Source organism: Misgurnus anguillicaudatus, chromosome 22, assembly GCF_027580225.2.
Source record: "Misgurnus anguillicaudatus chromosome 22, ASM2758022v2, whole genome shotgun sequence".
Taxonomy (NCBI): Eukaryota; Metazoa; Chordata; class Actinopteri; order Cypriniformes; family Cobitidae; genus Misgurnus; species Misgurnus anguillicaudatus.
Window position 1 is genome coordinate 52,450,163 of NC_073358.2, and position 23,801 is coordinate 52,473,963.

The 23,801-nt window shown below is 36.9% G+C and overlaps 1 protein-coding gene across 2 annotated transcripts; it reads left to right on the plus strand.

Moving 5' to 3' along the window:
* Window positions 1-118: 118 nt before the first annotated feature.
* On the plus strand, window positions 119-22,219 carry prdx4 (peroxiredoxin 4). 2 transcript variants are annotated; one of them, XM_073861088.1, is made up of 8 exons: window positions 119-240; window positions 17,796-17,999; window positions 18,589-18,706; window positions 19,106-19,222; window positions 19,346-19,468; window positions 19,956-20,084; window positions 20,179-20,215; window positions 22,089-22,219. In XM_073861088.1, exons 2-8 carry the CDS (start codon window positions 17,807-17,809, stop codon window positions 22,137-22,139), a joined length of 768 nt encoding a protein of 255 aa, XP_073717189.1. In that variant the 5' UTR covers window positions 119-240; window positions 17,796-17,806; the 3' UTR covers window positions 22,140-22,219. The 2 variants fall into 2 exon arrangements, with proteins under 2 accessions (XP_073717189.1, XP_055054124.2); XM_055198149.2 differs by lacking the exons at window positions 20,179-20,215; window positions 22,089-22,219 and having other exon boundaries at window positions 120-240; window positions 19,956-20,091.
* Window positions 22,220-23,801: the final 1,582 nt, after the last annotated feature.

Genomic DNA, 23,801 nt, shown 5'->3' on the forward strand with positions numbered 1-23,801 from the left:
AATGATTAGATCAACACAGATTCTGGTTGTATAAAAATGAATAAATAAAATTAAAATAGTAAAATATGAGTTAACGAAGAAAGGCGCGCGGAAACTGTAAAATGTAAGATCTTTATATCATACAGATAGATGTTATTTTGGCTTTCTCGGTACAGCTGCAGTAGATCAGTTTATTATATAGATCGACGCCGCGCATGCGCAGTTCATAATAATATAACGCGATAGAGACGTGCTTCCTACAAGATTCAACTGCAGTCAAGCCAGCCGCCACTCCGAAAAAGACGGTCAAACTAGCCCCCCGTTTTTTTTTTCTGTGTGCACATAAATTAGACATTACGGTATACGCATGAGAGGAATGATTTCAAAATAAAAGTTTCTCACTTAATCTGTTGATATTTCTGTTGCATTCTGTGTCTGTTTTAAGTCGTTGCTAGGGTATTATGGGTGGTTGCTAGGCTGTTTCTCTTGCATTCTGTGTGGTTGCTAGGGATCTATAAGTGGTTGCTAGGCTGTTTCTGTTGCATTCTGTTTGGTTGCTAGGCTGTTTCTGTTGCATTATGTGTCTGTTTTAAGTCATTGCTAGGGTATTATGGGTGGTTGCTAGGCTGTTTCTCTTGCATTCTGTGTGGTTGCTAGGGTTCTATAAGTGGTTGCTAGGCTGTTTCTGTTGCATTCTGTTTGGTTGCTAGGCTGTTTCTGTTGCATTGTGTCTGTTTTAAGTCATTGCTAGGGTATTATGGGTGGTTGCTAGGTTGTTTCTCTTGCATTCTGTGTGGTTGCTAGGCTGTTACAAGGGTTTTATGCTTGGTTGCTAGGTTGTTTTTGTTGCGTTCTGGGTGCTTGCTATGCTATTGCTAGGGCTTTTAAGTGGTTGCTAGGGTATAGCTTTGATTTTCTATGTGATTGCTAGGCTGTTGCTAGGGTATATGGGTGGCTGCTAGGCTGTTTATCTTGCATTCTGTGTCTGTTAGAAGTCATTGCTAGGGTATTATGGGTGGTTGCTAGGCTGTTTCTATTGCATTCTGGGTCTGTTTTAATTCATTGCTAGGGTATTATGGGCGGTTGCTAGGCTATTTCTGTTGCATTATGTGTCTAAGTAGTTGCTAGGGTATTATGGGTGGTTGCTAGGCTGTTTCTTTTGCATTCTGTGTGGTTGCTAGGGTTCTATAAGTGGTTGCTAGGGTTCTATAAGTGGTTGCTAGGCTGTTTCTGTTGCATTCTGTTTGGTTGCTAGGCTGTTTCTGTTGCATTCTGTGTCTGTTTTAAGTCGTTGCTAGGGTATTATGGGTGGTTGCTAGGCTGTTTCTTTTGCATTCTGTGTGGTTGCTAGGGTTCTATAAGTGGTTGCTAGGGTTCTATAAGTGGTTGCTAGGCTGTTTCTGTTGCATTCTGTTTGGTTGCTAGGCTGTTTCTGTTGCATTCTGTGTCTGTTTTAAGTCGTTGCTAGGGTATTATAGGTGGTTGCTAGGCTGTTTCTCTTGCATTCTGTGTGGTTGCTAGGCTGTTACAAGGGTTTTATGCGTGGTTGCTAGGTTGTTTTTGTTGCGTTCTGGGTGCTTGCTATGCTATTGCTAGGGCTTTTAAGTGGTTGCTAGGGTATAGCTTTGGTTTTCTATGTGATTGCTAGGCTGTTGCTAGGGTATATGGGTGGCTGCTAGGCTGTTTATCTTGCATTCTGTGTCTGTTAGAAGTCATTGCTAGGGTATTATGGGTGGTTGCTAGGCTGTTTCTGTTGCATTTTGCGTGGTTGCTAGGCTGTTTCTATTGCATTCTGGGTCTATTTTAATTCATTGCTAGGGTATTATGGGCGGTTGCTAGGCTATTTCTGTTGCATTATGTGTGGTTGCTAGGGTTCTATAAGTGGTTGTTAGGCTGTTTCTGTTGCATTCTGTTTGGTTGCTAGGGTTCTATAAGTGGTTGCTAGGCTGTTTCTGTTGCATTCTGTTTGGTTGCTAGGCTGTTTCTGTTGCATTCTGTGTCTGTTTTAAGTCGTTGCTAGGGTATTATGGGTGGTTGCTAGGCTGTTTCTCTTGCATTCTGTGTGGTTGCTAGGGTTCTATAAGTGGTTGCTAGGCTGTTTCTGCTGCATTCTGTTTGGTTGCTAGGCTGTTTCTGTTGCATTTTGCGTGGTTGCTATGATGTTTCTGTTGCATTCTGTGTCTGTTTTAAATCATTGCTAGGGTATTGTGGGTGGTTTCTAGGCTATTTCTATTGCATTCTAAGTCGTTGCTAGGGTATTGTGGGTGGTTGCTATGCTGTTTCTATTGCATTCTGTGTCTGTTTTAAATCATTGCTAGGGTATTGTGGTTGTTTGCTAGGCTATTTCTATTGCATTATGTATGGTTGCTAGGCTGTTATTAAGGTTTTTTTAAATGGTAGCTAGGGTATAGCTTTGGTTTTCTCTGCGATTGCTAGACTGTTGCTAGGCTATATGGGTGGTTGCTAGGCTGTTGTTCTGGCGTTCTTTGTGGTTGCTAGGGAATTATGGCGGTTGCTAGGCTGTTGCTCTGGGGTTCTGTGTGGTTGCTAGGCTGTTGTTCTGGGGTTCTAGTTGGTTGCTATGCTATTGCTCTTGTTTTCTGGGTGATTGCTAGACTGTTGATAGGGTTTTATTGGTTATTGCTAGGCTGTTGTTGAGATATTATGGTGGATTACTATGAAGTTGCTAGCATATTAAGGGTGGTTGTTGCTGTAAGGGTGGCTGTTGCTGTTATATTCTATGTGATTGCTGGGCTGTTGCTAGGCTACGGTATTTAAATTGGTTGCTAGGATATTGTTATGTTTTCTTGGTGATTGCGACATTGAGGCTGTAGTTTTCTAAATGATTGATAGGCCTTTGCTAGGGTATTTTAGGTGGTTTATAAAATTGCTAGGCTGTTCAGGGTAGTTAACACAGAACTGTTATGTGTATAATAGGGAGTCAGTGAGTGAATGATAGGTAGTTGCTACAGCATAATGGGTGGCTTTTAGTGTTACTAGTTGCTGGGTTGTTCAGGGGATTCCCAGAGCATTGTTATATAGTTGATAGGGTATTTAAATAAGAAGGCTCTAAAATATCAAACACATGCTGTATTTTTTATATATTTAGTTAGATGTTAAAGTGAAACTACCTGTTTCCAAAGAATCATTCCATCTCTGAATGATGGTACACCATCTCAGGTTGTCACTCATGCAGTATCATCACAGTCTGATATGCTGTTTTTAAAATAGAGACCTCTAAGATGTCCTATACACTCTGTATTTTCTACACATTCAGTTAGATATTAAAAGAAAACTACCTGTTTCCACAGAATCATTCCACCCTCTCATGTTTTCACTCATGCAGTATCAGCACAGTCTGCTATGCTGTTTTTAACCCTCGTGGTGTTCATATTTCTGTTACTTAGACAATGTTTGTGGGTCTAGAGGACCCACTGTATTTTTCGTATCTTAAACAAATGCATTCATACAAATTTATGTATAACTGTGTACAGATGATTACTTTAGCCTTATTGCAAGTAATATAGACAGAATTGATGGTTAATATTTGTCATTTACCACTGGTAGAGGACTATTTATAGATTAAAGTGCCATTCGTTTTTGTGATAATATGAAATAAGAGAAGAAATTTCTATTCTCCCCCAGATGTTTATCAAAAATAAGTATTTTCATCACTTTTTCATCTCAAATAAGTTTTTCATCACTTTGATATTTAATTATTTTAACTTAGTTTGAAATTGTACAGATTTGTGTCTGTCTACACAGCACAAGCCTTATCTGAAAAGATGCGGTATCATAACACATTATCCATACTGAACACATAATTTGTTCATGCCAGCCAACACAACACATAAGAAACAGATTTTTACTGTGTAGCTGTGTTGCATATGCATTTCTTGCATTTTATAGACGTATACTGTGTCTTCCTGTCCATCTTATGTCCACACACACTGCAGTACAATGTGTTGCTTTTGGCTACAACCTAAAATGATGAAAATGCTTGGATATGAAATTTTACTCTCTATTTCTCACTCTTTCTCACACACTCATACACACACACACACACCAAAGGTTTTGTGGTAAACTCATGGTTTTACAAATGGTAATCAATACACCAATTTACCATGATTACTACACTTTTACTATAATACAATCATGGTTATTTTTTGTAAGGAATATAATGGTAAAGTGTAGAATGGTTCCTGTTAGACAAAAGGTAAAGTTTTTGGGGCAGACAAGTGTTCATGCTTGACATATAACATGTTGTATACTTGCGCTGTTACAGCAAGTGCCGAAGGCCAAAACTCTGACATGCATCCATCACATATGTACAGACATATATACAAACACACTCATGCACTCAAAGGAGTCCCAGATAGGAGAAAAACAAAGTGAAGTTACATAGCACATTCAATTTTCACTCTCTTATTACCCCTGGGTCCAGTGGACCCAAACACCACATATGTAATATAAATGTGTAGGGGGGTGTACAGTGTACAGTCATTATAAATTTGTTTATTTTCATGTTCTTTATAGAAAATGAGCCAAGGCCAATGAATCTGAGGTTGAAACAACAATTAATTGCATAATTTTTCTTTTAGTAAAAATTAAAAACGGGTCCCACAGACCCGAACACCACACAAGGGTTAAATTATAATGCTCTAAAATGTCATATACACTCTGTACTTCTTACCTGTTTACACAGAATCATTCCACTTCTGAATGATAGTACACCATCTTAGTTTGTGACCCCTGCAGTATCATCATAGTCTGATATGCTGTTTTTAAAATAGAGAGTTTGAAAATGTCCTGTAGACTCTGTATTTTCTATACATTCAGTTAGATGTTAAAGGGAAACTACCTGTTTGCGCAGAATAATTTCACCTCAGAGTGACAGTATCCCACCTCAATGTGTCACTCACACAATATCAAGTCAATCTGATATGGAGTTTATACAATACAGCTCTCCAAAAATAACCTAAATAATTATTTATTTCTATATGATCAAATACATGTTTATTTCTATAAGATCAAACACATGTGCAAAGGAAACTACCTGTTTGCGCAGAATAATTTCACATCAGAGTGACAGTATACCACCTCAATGTGTCACTCACACCGTATCAGGCCAATCTGATATAGTTCGTAAAATACAGCTCTCCAAAATAACCTGAATACATGTTTATTTCTATAAGATCAAATAGGTGCTTAAAGGAAACTACCTGTTTGCACAGAATAATTTTACCTCAGAGTGACAGTATACCATCTGAGGGTGTCACTTACACCATATCAGGGCAATCTGATATGGAGTTTGTAAAATACAGCTCTCCAAAATAACCTAAATACATGTTTATTTCTATAAGATCAAATAGGTGCTTAAAGGAAACTACCTGTTTGCACAGAATAATTTCACCTCAGATTGACAGTTTACCACCTCAAGGTGTCACTCACACAATATCAAGTCAATCTGATATGGAGTTTGTAAAATACAGCTCTCCAAAATATCATAAATACTTCATTGTTTCTATTAGATCAAATAGGTATTTAAAGGAAAATACCTGTTTGCACAGAATGATTTTACCTCAAAGTGACAGTACACCACCTCAATGTGTCACTCACACCATATCAGGCCAATCTGATATGGGGTTTGTAAAATACAGCTCTCCAAAATAACCTAAATACATGTTTATTTCTATGAGATCAAACAGGTGTTTAAAGGAAACTACTTGTTTGCAGAGAATGATTTTACCTCAAAGTGACAGTACACCACCTCAATGTGTCACTCACATTGTATCAGGCCAATCTGATATGGAGTTTGTAAAATAAAGCTCTCCAAAATAACCTAAATACACGTTTATTTTTATAAGATCAAATACCTGTTTAAAGGAAACTACCTGTTTGCACAGAATGATTTTACCTCAGAGTAGCAGTATACCATCTGAGGGTGTCACTCACAACATATCAGGCCAATCTGATATGGAGTTTGTAAAATACAGCTCTCCAAAATAACCTAAATATATATTTATTTCTATAAGATCAAATACATGTTTATTTCTATAAGATCAAACAAATGTGCAAAGGAAACTACCTGTTTGCGCAGAATAATTTCACCTCAGAGTGACAGTATACCACCTCAATGTGTCACTCACACCGTATCAGGCCAATCTGATATGGGGTTTGTAAAATAAAGCTCTACAAAATAACCTAAATACATGTTTATTTCTATGAGATCAAAAAGATGCTTAAAGGAAACTACCTGTTGCCACAGAATGATTTTACCTCAGAGTGACAGTACACCACCTCAATGTATCACTCACATCATATCAGGCCAATCTGATATGGAGTTTGTAAAATACAGCTCTCCAAAATAACCTACATACATGTTTATTTCTATAAAATCAAATAGATGTTTAAAGGAAACTACCTGTTTGCACAGAATAATTTCACTTCAGAGTGACAGTATACCACCTCAATGTGTCACTCACACAATATCAAGTCAATCTGATATGGAGTTTGTAAAATACAGCTCTCCAAAAAATCATAAATACTTGATTGTTTCTATTAGATCAAATAGGTATTTAAAGGAAAGTACCTGTTTGCACAGAATGATTTTACCTCAAAGTGACAGTACACCACCTCAATGTGTGACTCACACCATATCAGGCCAATCTGATATGGGGTTTGTAAAATACAGCTCTCCAAAATAACCTAGATGCATGTTTATTTCTATAAAATCAAGTGGATGTTTGAGGGAGACTGCCTGTTTGCACAGAATAATTTCACTTCAGAGTGACAGTATACCACCTCAATGTGTCACTCACACAATATCAAGTCAATCTGATATGGGGTTTGTAAAATACAGCTCTCCAAAATAACCTAAATACATGTTTATTTCTATGAGATCAAACAGGTGTTTAAAGGAAACTACTTGTTTGCAGAGAATGATTTTACCTCAAAGTGACAGTACACCACCTCAATGTGTCACTCACATTGTATCAGGCCAATCTGATATGGAGTTTGTAAAATACAGCTCTCCAAAATAACCTAAATACACGTTTATTTTTATAAGATCAAATACCTGTTTAAAGGAAACTACCTGTTTGCACAGAATTATTTTACCTCAGAGAAGCAGTATACCATCTGAGGGTGTCAATTACAACATATCAGGCCAATCTGATATGGAGTTTGTAAAATACAGCTCTCCAAAATAACCTAAATATATATTTATTTCTATATGATCAAATACATGTTTATTTCTATAAGATCAAACAAATGTGCAAAGGAAACTACCTGTTTGCGCAGAATAATTTCACCTCAGAGTGACAGTAAACCACCTCAATGTGTCATTCACACCGTATCAGGCCAATCTGATATGGGGTTTGTAAAATAAAGCTCTACAAAATAACCTAAATACATGTTTATTTGTATGAGATCAAAAAGATGCTTAAAGGAAACTACCTGTTTGCACAGAATGATTTTACCTCAGAGTGACAGTACACCACCTCAATGTATCACTAACATCATATCAGGCCAATCTGATATGGAGTTTGTAAAATACAGCTCTCCAAAATAACCTACATACATGTTTATTTCTATAAAATCAAATAGATGTTTAAAGGAAACTACCTGTTTGCACAGAATAATTTCACTTCAGAGTGACAGTATACCACCTCAATGTGTCACTCACACAATATCAAGTCAATCTGATATGGAGTTAGTAAAATACAGCTCTCCAAAATATCATAAATACTTGACTGTTTCTATAAGATCAACTAGGTGTTTAAAGGAAACTACTTGTTTCCACAAAATAATTTCACTTCAGATTGACAGTATACCATCTGAGGGTGTCACTTACACCGTATCAGGCCAATCTGATATGGAGTTTGTAAAATATAGCTCGCCAAAATAGCATGAATACTCAATTATTTCAATAAGATCAAATAGATGTTTAAAGAAAACTACCTGTTTGCACAAAATAATTTCACTTCAGATTGACAGTATACCACCTCAAGGTGTCACTCACAACATATCAGGCCAATCTGATATGGAGTTTGTAAAATACAGCTCTCCAAAATAACCTAAATACATGTTTATTTCTATAAGATCAAACAGGTGTTTAAAGGAAACTACCTGTTTGCGCAGAATAATTTCACCTCAGAGTGACAGTACACCACCTCAATGTGTCACTCACACCGTATCAGGCCAATCTGATATGGAGTTTGTAAAATACAGCTCTCCAAAATATCATAAATACATGTTTATTTCTATAAGATCAAACAGGTGTTTAAACGAAACTACCTGTTTGCGCAGAATAATTTCACCTCAAAGTGACAGTATACCATCTGAGGGTGTCACTCACACCGTATCAGGCCAATCTGATATGGAGTTTGTAAAATATAGCTCGCCAAAATAGCATGAATACTCAATTATTTCAATAAGATCAAATAGATGTTTAAAGAAAACTACCTGTTTGCACAAAATAATTTCACTTCAGATTGACAGTATACCACCTCAAGGTGTCACTCACAACATATCAGGCCAATCTGATATGGAGTTTGTAAAATACAGCTCTCCAAAATAACCTAAATACATATTTATTTCTATAAGATCAAATACATGTTTATTTCTATAAGATCAAACAAATGTGCAAAGGAAACTACCTGTTTGCGCAGAATAATTTCACCTCAGAGTGACAGTATACCACCTCAATGTGTCACTCACACCGTGTCAGGCCAATCTGATATGGAGTTTGTAAAATACAGCTCTCCAAAATATCATAAATACATGTTTATTTCTATAAGATCAAACAGGTGTTTAAAGGAAACTACTTGTTTGCAGAGAATGATTTTACCTCAAAGTGACAGTATACCACTTCAATGTGTCACTCACACAATATTAGGTCAATCTGATCTGGAGTTTGTAAAATACAGCTCTCCAAAATAACCTAAATACAGTTTATTTCTATAAGATCAAATAGGTGCTTAAAGGAAACTACCTGTTTGCACAGAATGATTTTACCTCAGAGTGACAGTGTACGATCTGAGGGTGTCGCTTACACCATAACAGGCCAATTTGATATGGAGTTCGTAGAATTTAGCTCTCCAAAATAACCTAAATACATGTTTATTTCTATAAGATCAAATAGGCGCTTAAAAGAAACTACCTGTTTGCACAGAATGATTTTACCACAGAGTGACAGTATACCACCTCAATGTGTCACTCACATTGTTTCAGGCCAATCTGATATGGAGTTTGTAAAATACAGCTCTCCAAAATAACCTAAATACATGTTTATTTCTATAAAATCAAATAGATGTTTAAAGAAAACTACCTGTTTGCACAGAATGATTTTACCTCAGAGTGACAGTATACCACCTCAATGTGTCACTCACATTGTATCAGGCCAATCTGATATGGAGTTTGTAAAATACAGCTCTCCAAAATAACCTAAATACACATTTATTTTTATAAGATCAAATACCTGTTTAAAAGGAAACTACCTGTTTGCACATAATAATTTCACTTCAGAGTGACGGTATATCATCTGAAGGTGTCACTCACAACATATAAGGCCAATCTGATATGGAGTTTGTAAATTACAGCTCTCTAAAACAGCATAAATACTCAATTATTTCTATAAGATCAAATAGATGCTTAAAGGAAACTACCTGTTTGCACAGAATGATTTTACCTCAGAGTGACAGTATACCACCTCAAGGTGTCACTCACAACATATCAGGCCAATCTGATATGGAGTTTGTAAATTACAGCTCTCCAAAATAGCATAAATATTCAATTATTTCTATAAAATTAAATAGATGCTCAAAGGAACAGGCCCAGATTTTGGGAATTTAGCTTATTCATCGTATCCCCCAGAGTTAGATAAGTCCATACATACCTTTCTTATCTCTTTGCATGCTGTAACTCTGTCTGACACAGTCCCCGCTAGCTTAGCTTAGCACAAAGACTGGAAGTGAATGGCTTCAGCTAGCATACTGCTCCCCAATAAGTGACAAAATAACGTGAACATTTTGCTATTTATGTGTTGTGATTTGTATAGACACACAGTGTACAAAAAACAAGGTCATATGTGACACAGCCATCTTCAGCCATCTTTTAACAGTAAACATACTGGGAACTATATTCTCATAAGGCGACACTTATTGGGAGCAGTATGCTAGCTGAAGCTATTCACTTCTAGTCTTTGTGATAAGCTAAGCTAGCGGGGGCTGCGTCAGATACAGTTACAGCACGCATGGAGATAAGAAAGGTATGTATGGACTTATCTAACTCTGGGGGATACCGTGAATAAGCTAAATTCCAAAAATCTGAGCGTGTCCCTTAAAAGGAAACTACCTGTTTGCGCAGAATGATTTCACTTCAGAGTGACAGTATACCACTTCAAGGTGTCACTCACAACATATCAGGCCAATCTGATATGGAGTTTGTAAATTACAGCTCTCCAAAATAGCATAATACTCAATTATTTCTATAAGATCAAATAGATGCTTAAAGGAAACTACCTGTTTGCACAGAATAATTTCACTTAAGAGGGACAGTATCCCATCTCAGGGTATCACTTACAACATATCAGGACAATCTGATATGGAGTTTGTAAAATACAGCTCTTCAAAGGAATTAAAATACACATTGTATTTTACAAACTCTGCATCAGATTGACTTGATATTATGTGAGTGACACCTTGAGGTGGTATACTGTCATTCTGAAGTGAAATTATTCTGTGCAAACAGGTAGTTTCCTTTAAAAATCTATTTGATCATATAGAAATAAACATGTATTTAGCTTATTTTTGGGAGCTGTATTTTACAAACTCCACATCAGATTGGCCTGATTTTGTGTAAGTGACACCTTCAGATGATACACTGTCACTCTGAAGTGAAATTAATTTGTGCAAACAGGTAGTTTCCTTTAAACAGGAATTTGATCTTATAAAAATAAACGTGTATTTAGGTTATTTTGGAGAGCTGTATTTTACAAACTCCATATCAGATTGGCCTGATACAATGTGAGTGACACATTGAGGTGGTATTCTGTCACACTGAGGTAAAATCATTCTGTGCAAACAGGTAGTTTCCTTTAAGCATCTATTTGATCTTATAGAAACAATCAAGTATTTATGATAATTTGGAGAGCTGTATTTTACAAAGTCAATATCAGATTGACTTGATATTGTGTGAGTGACACCTTGAGGTGGTATACTGTCAATCTGACGTGAAATTATTCCGTGCAAACAGGTAGTTTCCTTTAGACAGGTATTTGATCTTATAAAAATAAACGTGTTTTTAGGTTATTTTGGAGAGCTATATTTTACAAACTCCATATCAGATTGGCCTGATACAGTGTGAGTGACACATTGAGGTGGTATACTGTTACTCTGAGGTAAAATCATTCTGTGCAAACAGGTAGTTTCCTTTAAGCACCTAATTGATCTTATAAAAATAAACATGTATTTAGGTTATTTTGGAGAGCTGTATTTTACAAACTCCATATCAGATTGTCCTGATTTTGTGTGAGTGACACCTTGAGGTAATATACTGTCACTCTGAAGTGAAACTATTTTGTGCAAATAGGTAGTTTCCTTTAACCATCTATTTGATTTTATAGAAATAATTCAATATTTATGCTATGTTGGAGAGCTTTAATTCACAAACTCCATATCAGATTGGCCTGATATATTGTGAGTGACACCTTGAGGTTGTATACTGTCACTCTGAGGTAAAATCATTGTGTGCAAACAGGTAGTTTCCTTTAAGCACCTATTTGATCTTAAATAAAAAAACTATTTGATTTCATAGAAACAATCAAGTATTTATGATATTTTGGAGAGCTGTATTTTACAAACTCCATATCAGATTGGCCTCATACAGTGTGAGTGACACGTTGAGGTGGTATACTGTTACTCTGAAGTGAAATTATTTTGTGCAAAAAGATAGTTTCCTTTAAGCACCTATTTGATCTTAAATAAAAAACTATTTGATCTTATAGAAACAATCAAGTATTTATGATATTTTGGAGAGCTGTATTTTACAAATTCCATATCAGAATGGCCTGATACGGTGTGAGTGACACCTTGAGGTGGTATACTGTTACTCTGAAGTGAAATTATTTTGTGCAAACAGGTAGTTTTCTTTAACCATCTATTTGATTTTATAGAAATAATTGAGTATTAATGCTATTTTGGAGAGCTGTAATTTACAAACTCCATATCAGATTGGCCTGATATGTTGTGAGTGACACCTTGAGGTTGTATACTGTCACTCTGAGGTAAAATTATTCTGTGCAAACAGGTAGTTTCCTTTAAGCACCTATTTGATCTTATAGAAATAAACATGTATTTAGGTTATTTTGGAGAGCTGCACTTCACAAACTCCACACCAGATTGGCCCGATACGGCCTGAGCGACACACCGAGGTGGTACACTGCCACTCCGAGGCAAAATCACTCTGTGCAAACAGGTAGATTCCTTTAAACATGTATTTGATCTTATAGAAATAAACATGTATTTAGGTTATTTTGGAGAGCTGTATTTTACAAACGCCATATCAGATTGACTTGATATTGTGTGAGTGACACCTTGAGGTGGTATACCGTCACTCTGAGGTAAAATCATTCTGTGCAAACAGGTAGTTTCCTTTAAGCACCTATTTGATCTTAAATTAAAAAACTATTTGATCTTATAGAAACAATCAAGTATTTATGATATTTTGGAGAGCTGTATTTTACAAATTCCATATCAGACTGGCCTGATACGGTGTGAGTGACACCTTGAGGTGGTATACTGTTACTCTGAAGTGAAATTATTTTGTGCAAACAGGTAGTTTTCTTTAACCATCTATTTGATTTTATAGAAATAATTGAGTATTAATGCTATTTTGGAGAGCTGTAATTTACAAACTCCATATCAGATTGGCCTGATATGTTGTGAGTGACACCTTGAGGTTGTATACTGTCACTCTGAGGTAAAATTATTCTGTGCAAACAGGTAGTTTCCTTTAAGCACCTATTTGATCTTATAGAAATAAACATGTATTTAGGTTATTTTGGAGAGCTGTATTTTACAAACTCCATATCAGATTGGCCTGATACAGTGTGAGTGACACATTGAGGTGGTATACTGTCACTCTGAGGTAAAATCATTCTGTGCAAACAGGTAGATTCCTTTAAACATGTATTTGATCTTATAGAAATAAACATGTATTTAGGTTATTTTGGAGAGCTGTATTTTACAAACTCCATATCAGATTGGCCTAATATGTTGTGAGTGACACCTTGAGGTTGTATACTGTCACTCTGAAGTGAAAGTATTCTGTGCAAACAGGTAGTTTCCTTTAAGCACCTATTTGATCTTAAATTAAAAAACTATTTGATCTTATAGAAACAATCAAGTATTTATGATATTTTGGAGAGCTGTATTTTACAAATTCCATATCAGACTGGCCTGATACGGTGTGAGTGACACCTTGAGGTGGTATACTGTTACTCTGAAGTGAAATTATTTTGTGCAAACAGGTAGTTTCCTTTAACCATCTATTTGATTTTATAGAAATAATTGAGTATTAATGCTATTTTGGAGAGCTGTAATTTACAAACTTCATATCAGATTGGCCTGATATGTTGTGAGTGACACCTTGAGGTAGGATACTGTCACTCTGAAGTGAAAGTATTCTGTGCAAACAGGTAGTTTCCTTTAAGCATCTATTTGATTTTATAGAAATAAACGTGTATGTAGGTTATTTTGGAGAGCTGTATTTTACAAACTCCATATCAGATTGGCCTGATACAGTGTGAGTGACACATTGAGGTGGTATACTGTCACTCTGAGGTAAAATCATTCTGTGCAAACAGGTAGTTTTCTTTAAGCACCTATTTGATCTTATAGAAATAAACATGTATTTAGGTTATTTTGGAGAGCTGTATTTTACAAACGCCATATCAGATTGACTTGATATTGTGTGAGTGACACCTTGAGGTGGTATACCGTCACTCTGAGGTAAAATCATTCTGTGCAAACAGGTAGTTTCCTTTAAGCACCTATTTGATCTTAAATTAAAAAACTATTTGATCTTATAGAAACAATCAAGTATTTATGATATTTTGGAGAGCTGTATTTTACAAATTCCATATCAGACTGGCCTGATACGGTGTGAGTGACACCTTGAGGTGGTATACTGTTACTCTGAAGTGAAATTGTTTTGTGCAAACAGGTAGTTTTCTTTAACCATCTATTTGATTTTATAGAAATAATTGAGTATTAATGCTATTTTGGAGAGCTGTATTTTACAAACTCCATATCAGATTGGCCTGATACAGTGTGAGTGACACATTGAGGTGGTATACTGTCACTCTGAGGTAAAATCATTCTGTGCAATCAGGTAGATTCCTTTAAACATGTATTTGATCTTATAGAAATAAACATGTATTTAGGTTATTTTGGAGAGCTGTATTTTACAAACTCCATATCAGATTGGCCTGATACGGTGTGAGTGACACCTTGAGGTGGTATGCTGTCACTCTGAAGTGAAAGTATTCTGTGCAAACAGGTAGTTTCCTTTAAGCATCTATTTGATTTTATAGAAATAAACGTGTATGTAGGTTGTTTTGGAGAGCTGTATTTTACAAACTCCATATCAGATTGACTTTATATTGTGTGTGTGACACATTGAGGTGGGATACTGTCACTCTGAGGTGAAACTATTCTGCGCAAACAGGTAGTTTCCCTTTAACATCTAACTGAATGTATAGAAAATACAGAGTTTACAGGACATTTCAAACTCTCTATTTTAAAAACAGAATATCAGACTATGATGATACTGCAGGGGTTACAAACTAAGATGGTGTACTATCATTCAGAAGTGGAATGATTCTGTGTAAACAGGTAAGCGAATGTATAGAAAGTACAGAGTGTATATCACATTTTACATTATAATTTAAAAACAGCATATCAGACTGTGATGATACTGCAGGGGTGACAACCTGAGATGTTGTACCATCATTCAGAGATGGAATGATTCTTTGGAAACAGGTAGTTTAACTTTAACATCTAACTAAATATATAAAAATACAGCATGTGTTTGATATTTTAGAGCCTTCTTATTTAAATACCCTATCAACTATATAACAATGCTCTGTCAATCCCCTGAACAACCCAGCAACTAGTAACACTAAAAGCCACCCATAATGCTGTAGCAACTACCTATCATTCACTCACTGACTCCCTATTATACGCATAACAGTTCTGTGTTAACTACCCTGAACAGCCTAGCAATTTTATAAACCACCTAAAATACCCTAGCAAAGGCCTATCAATCATTTAGAAAGCCACAGCCTCAACGTCGCAATCACCAAGAAAACATAACAATATCCTAGCAACCAATTTAAATACCCTAGCCTAGCAACAGCCCAGCAATCACATAGAATGTCACAGCAACAGCCTAACAACCACCCTTAATATGCTAGCAACTTCATAGTAATCCACCATGATATCTCAACAACAGCCTAGCAATAACCAATAAAACCCTATCAACAGTCTAGCAATCACCCAGAAAACAAAAGCAATAGCATAGCAACCAACCAGAATTCCACAACAACAACCTAGCAACCACACAGAACCCCAGAACAACAGCCTAGCAACCGCCATAATTCCCTAGCAACCAGAAAGGAAGCCAGAACAACAGCCTAGCAACCACCCATATAGCCTAGCAACAGTCTAGCAATCACAGAGAAAACCAAAGCTATACCCTAGCTACCATTTAAAAAACCTTAGTAACAGCCTAGCAGCCACACACAATGCAATAGAAATAGCCTAGCAACCACCTATAATACCCTAGCAATGACTTTAAATTGACACAGAATGCAATAGAAACAGCCTAGCAACCACCCACAATACCCTAGCAATGAATTAAAACAGACACAGAATGCAATAGAAACAGCCTAGCAATGATTTAAAACAGACACAGAATGCAATAGAAACAGCCTAGCAACCACCCATAATACCCTAGCAATGAATTAAAACAGACACAGAATGCAATAGAAACAGCCTAGCAATGATTTAAAACAGACACAGAATGCAATAGAAACATCATAGCAACCACCCATAATACCCTAGCAACGACTTAAACAGACACAAAATGCAACAGAAATAGCCTAGCAACCACCCATAATACCCTAGCAATGAATTAAAACAGACACAGAATGCAATAGAAATACCCTAGCAATGATTCAAAACAGACACAGAATGCAATAGAAACATCATAGCAACCACCCATAATACCCTAGCAACGACTTAAACAGACACAAAATGCAACAGAAATAGCCTAGCAACCACCCATTATACCCCAGCAAGGAATTAAAACAGACACAGAATGCAATAGAAACAGCCTAGCAGCCACGCAAAATGCAACAGAAACAGCCTAGCAACCACCCATAGTACCCTAGCAATGACTTTTAACAGACACAGAATGCAATAGAAACAGCCTACCAGCCACCAATAATACCCTAGCAACGATTTAAACAGACACAGAATGCAACAGAAACAGACTAGCAACAACCCATATACCCTAGCAACAGTCTAGCAATCACATAGAAAACCAAAGCTATACCCTAGCAACCACTTAAAAAGCCCTAGCAATAGCATAGCAAGCAACCAGAATGCAACAAAAACAACCTAGCAACCACGCATAAAACCCTAGTAACAGCCTAGCAACCACACAGAATGCAAGAGAAGCAACCTAGCAACCACCCATAATACCCTAGCAACAACTTAAAGAACCTTAGCAACAGCCTAGCAACCACACAGAATGCAAGAGAGACCGCCTAGCAACCCCCCATAATACCCTAGCAATGACTTAAACAGACACAGAATGCAACAGAAACAGCCTAGCAACCACTTATAGAACCCTAGCAACCACACAGAATGCAAGAGAAACAGCCTAGCAACCACCCATAATACCCTAGCAACGACTTAAAACAGACACAGAATGCAACAGAAACAGCCTAGCAATCAAACAGAATGCAACAGAAACAGCCTAGCAACCAAACAGAATGCAACAGAAACAGCCTAGCAACCACTTATAGAACCCTAGCAACCACACAGAATGCAAGAGAAACAGCCTAGCAACCACCCATAATACCCTAGCAATGACTTAAAACAGACACATAATGCAACAGAAACAGCCTAGCAACCAAACAGAATGCAACAGAAACAGCCTATCAACCACTTATAGAACCCTAGCAACCACACAGAATGCAAGAGAAACAGCCTAGCAACCACCCATAATACCCTAGCAACGACTTAAAACAGACACAGAATGCAACAGAAACAGCCTAGCGACCAAACAGAATGCAACAGAAACAGCCTAGCAACCAAACAAAATGCAACAGAAACAGCCTAGCAACCACTTATAGAACCCTAGCAACCACACAGAATGCAAGAGAAACAGCCTAGCAACCACCCATAATACCCTAGCAATGACTTAAAACAGACACATAATGCAACAGAAACAGCCTAGCAACCAAACAGAATGCAACAGAAACAGCCTAGCAACCACTTATAGATCCCTAGCAACCACACAGAATGCAAGAGAAACAGCCTAGCAACCACCCATAATACCCTAGCAACGACTTAAAACAGACACAGAATGCAACAGAAATATCAACAGATTAAGTGAGAAACTTTTATTTTGAAATCATTCCTCTCATGCGTTTACCGTAATGTCTAATTTATGTGCACACAGAAAAAAAAACGGGGGGCTAGTTTGACCGTCTTTTTCGGAGTGGCGGCTGGCTTGACTGCAGTAAGATTCAGCAATGGATGTCAGTCGCAGTGAGTGTGTCTGTGCCCTGTTCAGCCTGTTTTTACTCTTCGGGTCGGTGGTCTGTGAGGGTGTGAATGGAAAGAAGGAACAGGAGTGTTATAATTATGCTGGTGGACACGTGTATCCCGGAGAAGCTTTCCGCGTACCTGTCTCTGATCATTCACTACACCTGAGCAAAGCCAAAAGTGTGTCACTTTACTCATTTATGCATGAAAAGTGCATTTAAATGATTATTCTTTTCAGTTGTTTTAAATGTGTTTTATTGTTGGTGACAATGCATTGTTTTGCACAAACAGCTGTCAGGATCTACAAGCATCATCTTGTTAGCATTAGCCTTTATTTTAAGAATATAATGGAGTTTATCTGAAATTCATGTGTAATTGTTGCTGTACACGCTAATTTTGTGAGAGAAATAACTTCTTCGGTTGCATTAAATGTTGCATCTGCTTGTACGTCAGTTTATGCGATGATTTAAGTTAGCAGCAAGCTAATAAAAATCGCATTAGCAATGTTTATAGTAGTTATTTGTGAGCTTTTCATTTGTCAGAATGAATATTTGGTTTATTTCAAGCTCGCACTGTCAATGGCTTCTGTGTTTAGTTTAAAACTGCTCAGCTTCTAAGGACACGTCATTGTAATTAAAACCTGCATACTTGATTGATGGATTTTGATTAATCTTTTAAAGAGACACGAGCCTTTTGCATTCATGCAAATTCTCAAACTGGAAGCATAAATGAATTCTGGACTTATAATGACATTCTGATTTTTTTCCAGTCTCGAAACCAGCACCACACTGGGAGGGAACAGCTGTCATCAATGGAGAATTTAAAGAGCTGAAACTGTCGGATTACAAAGGAAAATACCTGGTGTTCTTCTTCTATCCTCTGGATTTGTGAGTTGACCACACCAACCTTTGAATTTGAAAGAATGAATACATCAAGCACCTGTCTGGGTTAAAGTCAACATCGAGCACAAACTGACCCAGTCACCTTTTGTAAAGTGATCAAGCTTTTGCAAAAGACAGAATCAGATTTATGTTTGGCTATGTTTCACTATGAAATGTCCACTGTATTATTGTATATCACATTTGGATACCAGACAGCAGAAGACTCCGTGCCGGATATGCACCGGATACGTACCGGAGCTGCTGACTTGGCACATATCCGGTGTGAATCTGGCCCAGAGTCATCTGCTGTCTGGGATGTAAAATGGGTTGCAAACGCGATATGATGTTGCATACAATGTCTGAGTCAGGGGCTTATATTTGTTTTTGTATTATTTTAATCCACAGCACATTCGTGTGCCCGACTGAGATTATCGCCTTCAGTGACCGCGTGCATGAGTTTCAGGCCATTAACGCTGAAGTAGTGGCCTGCTCGGTGGATTCCCAGTTTACCCACCTGGCCTGGTAAGAGCTCACCTGGATTATATTTTTGCATTGTTTTATCTGGTAGTAGTTTACAGGTTTTGGGTCATCACACCCTACACCAAATGAGCATTAAACATTGACTGACTCGTACGTGTGTTTTAGGATCAACACACCTAGAAAACAAGGAGGTCTTGGACCAATGAAAATCCCCCTTCTTTCTGACCTCACACACCAGATATCAAAGGACTATGGTGTCTTTCTTGAGGACCAAGGACACACACTCAGGTACTGGAACCATGCGCAGATCCAAAGGAAGATAAAGCCTCTTTCTTTTTTAAGTCATTTTATGGATTTGATTTCACTGTTTTAATCAATGGGTTGACGTGACTTCTCTTCCGAGGAGATATGTGTTCGTCGCGTCATGTGAACATATGTGCATCATGTCAGAATACATGCCTGCTGCAGACGCGTCAAAAAGGTTTATGTTAAAAGAGATGCGATACTCGCAAGACACTCGCTTAACACTAAACTCTGATTACACATGAGTTTAAGCGAGTATCTGGCAAACGTAAGCGTCTCTTTTTATAAACCCATTTGACGTGTCTGCAGCAGGTACGTATTTTGCCATAACGAGCCACACACATGACCGGCTACATACGTTTTGACAAGTTTCACATTCCTGCCTCCCTGGAAGATTGAAATGTTTGACAAGCATGGATAGATGTCTGTTTAGTAACATGGACATGTTTCTGTTTCTTCTGGTGTGTTTCAGAGGTCTGTTCATCATTGATGATAAAGGCGTTCTTCGACAGATCACCATGAATGACCTGCCAGTGGGTCGCTCTGTTGATGAAACACTCAGACTGGTGCAGGCCTTCCAATACACGGATAAACACGGAGAAGTGTGACATTTACATCTGACAGAGAGACGTAATTGATCCAAAATTCACCGACATTATCTGATTTGCTTGACTAATTCTTGTATTTCTGGTGTTAGTGTGTCCAGCTGGCTGGAAGCCTGGCAGTGATACGGTAAGTTCCTCAAAGAAAAAGTGCAAAATTCAAAATAATCTACAGTTTTGAATTTATTAAAGTCAGGTCCAAATTCTAAGCTATCTAATATTGTTAAGGAGTTCCCAACAACTGTTTTAAGGGGGCGTGCACACCAAAGCTTTTACGCCCGCGGCCAGCCCATGTTTTCAATTGATTCCAATGGAAACTCTGCATTTTTCAAATAAGCCAGTGCTCGGCATTTTTTCCGCGCAGAGCGTAGAGAGTTGAAAGAGATTCAGCTTTTGGTGAAAAACTCTGCTCGTCAACGTCAGTTCTCACACGGACGTCCAATCACAGTGAAGGAAGGGCGGGAAAAGTATTACAACAACCAACTGGCTCACAGCTCAAGTATCACAGTTAAAAAGCGCTCGGCTAAAAAAACAGCTGCCATTATAAAAAGCCGCGTACAAAAGTTTTGGTGTGCACAACCCTTAAATGCATGCAAGGTCAAAAAACACTGTCATCTCAAAATATAAATGTAGTATTACCCCAAACGATTCATGCAAAGCCGTTCGAAGATTCAGTCTGCCTAAACCCCACCTTTCGGTAGCCTACTCTGCTCTGATTGGTCAACCTACACGGTCTACGCACAGTCCAATAATAGTGCAGATTGCATTGACCGAGTGCTAACGTGACTTACTGAGAAAACATTAGCGTTTGAAAACTGACATCAATATACCTCATTTGTCATTAATCCAAGTAATAAAAATGAAGACAGACACTAACATTTTTACACTCATGTAAGCTAACCAGGCCACAGCTAAACTGTAAACAGTAGTTTACCTGCAACACCTGATAGTTAGTATTATCGTTTAAAATGTATTTATCATTACAACGGTGATTTAAAAACTCGCTGTAAATCCCGTCCAGCCAGAATCAGTTTGACACAGGCGCACACATGCAACATAGTTTTTTGCACAAGAAGGCATTTAAGGGATAATGTATTGTAAACTTATTACAGAGATTTATTTATTTTTATTACCACAGAAATAATTTCAGGGACAATGAAATATTAAATTGTGATTTTCAAAAATAAAACTTGTTCAAACAAAACCATGATCATATTGATAACCGTGATAACTTTGGTCAATATAATCATGATATGAAATTTTTATACCGTCCCTCCCGTCCCTATTAGCATGACTTGCAGTATAGTAAACTTAACGTTCAGAACACACTGGAGAAAATAAACACATAATGTTATAATCATACTTACAGGTTGTGGTTAGGAGACTCATGTTGGTCCAAATAAAGGGTACTGAACCATCTTTCATTGCCAAACGTTTAGCAAATACCATATACTTGATAAAATAATTTTAATCACTGATTCTTCACATCTTCATATTTTGGTAGTGAAAACAACACAAACTTGCCTTTACAGCTGAAAACACAGTGTCTTCTTGACATGATGTCTGTGGACAGGTCACGGTTTTCATTTCTTGTGTGCAAGACTGTAGGCGGAGATTATGCAAAGTATTGCCTTTATAGATCGTAGACTGACAAAAGGGCGGAGATTTGAAAATGAGACGACTTGTAAATGCAGAGTCGAGTCCCTACTTTAGTAGCCAATAGTTTATTTATTGTGCACTTTTTGGGTTAACAACTTTGCGCATCATTTACTTTAATGGACAGCTACATGACACAATGCAATAAAGGTCATTTTTCGATACTGGACCTGACTGGCTCTTTAAATATAAGCGCACAAAATGTATTTTATTCTTCGAAACAAGAATATTGTCGCTTCTTATCGTGTTATCCCTAACACCCCTAGTGTTAAATGTCTGTGTTTGATGATATTTTACACATGCGTGATCAGTTACAGTGTTTTTATATCTTTTGTCTTTTCACACAGATTATTCCAGACCCTGCAGGGAAACTGAAGTACTTTGATAAACTCAACTGAGGTTAATGTTTCACGTAAGGCACTTGGTTTTGTGTGGTTACTGTTTGTGTACTCGCACAATAAAAGGAGAGTTTTGATAACCCTGTTATGACCCTGTAGTTCATGTTGTTGTGTGTCTTGTCTGACACTAGAGGGTGATCTGGTCTTATATCACACATCCCTGATACTGATGTCAGATCAGCTTTCTGTTTTTCTAAAGCGAAAGAAAACTTGATTAGAAACTGAATGAAGTCATTCATAGTTGACTTCATTAACTGATTTTTTCTAGCATGAAAGTATTTTATTGTTTATCTATAAGTTTAGATGAGGCTCTGATACTTGACACTGTCCTGGACATTGAGGCTGATGTGCAAACCAATTAATTAACATCAATACAAATATTACATTAATACATATGTATTAAAATATTATGTATTGTGACTGTCGATGATCATTTTATATAGTTACTGATGTTTCTCATATATGAATTCCCGCACTCATAAAAGATGAAATTTTACATTTAAGAATTGTAGCTATAATATACCTGCATAAAAATCCTTGTCCTCTAATCAGAAATGACTTTGTAAGTCATAAAATATATTTTTTATGATTGAAATAAAATAACCTGAGCCAATGTCAAGTGTGTTAGCAGCCTTCCACTGCGTCTTGTAACCTTTTGGCAGATAAAAACAAATGTTAATGAACTTTAAAGACTTTTTAATCCTTGTAGTTAGCCATTTATGTTTATTATATAGATTAATCCGTAACAGTTCACCTTGTAATAGCTGTTATGAAACATTTTGGCTGTACAACCCAGAGACTTGATTTTACTGTACTAGTTTGTGTTTTGGTATGGCATGCACCAAAGGTCAGTCACATGTTTGGGTCAAAGGTGACGTGCGAAAACAGTGGAAAGTTTTCTGCAAATATAAGCCCGCTGTTGATGTCATGTGTCTAGAAAAATGTGAATTCATCAAGACGTTTTCTAATATAAGGATTATTTAGTGTCTTCAAACTTAAAACAAAATAAAAAGTGGGGGAAATCAGAAATGCATGGAAAAGATTCAGAAAGTCAAATCAGCTATAAGTCATCAAAGTTGTGTTGCCAACACACGACAGCATGCATGGCAAAATATACACAAAACATCAGCTTCCTGAAGCACAGCTCAAACCTGATCTCATACACACAAACACCTCTGTGTTTACAAGAAAGCACACATAAAAAGTCTTTAACCCTTTAACTGCTGCTGTTTACTTCAATATTTTGCCTTTAAATTTTAATCTTATCACAACAAACTTTATATCGTTGGAAATGTACAAGAATGTAGTTTTGTAAAACCTTTTAAGCAGTAATAATAATGCAGTGACCGTAATTTATTAATTTGTGACAGGAGTACGCAGCAACCGTTGACACCTAGTGGTCATTGTTGATAAAACCACTAAAAGTGCAACACAAACCACATTTTGATAATTTTATGTGTAAAATATAAACGTTATTGCATTATTTTATTTATTAAAATAAATTTAAACTGCTATAAAAAATGTATTTAATATTTTCACCTCTAGACACTTCCGTGAAAAACTAAAGTTTTCGGTTAAGGGGTTAACTTTGTCTCTTCTCTTTTTTCAAGGATGTTAAATGAGGTTTATCAATGCAAAAAAAAATAATTAGGTTGTTTTTAA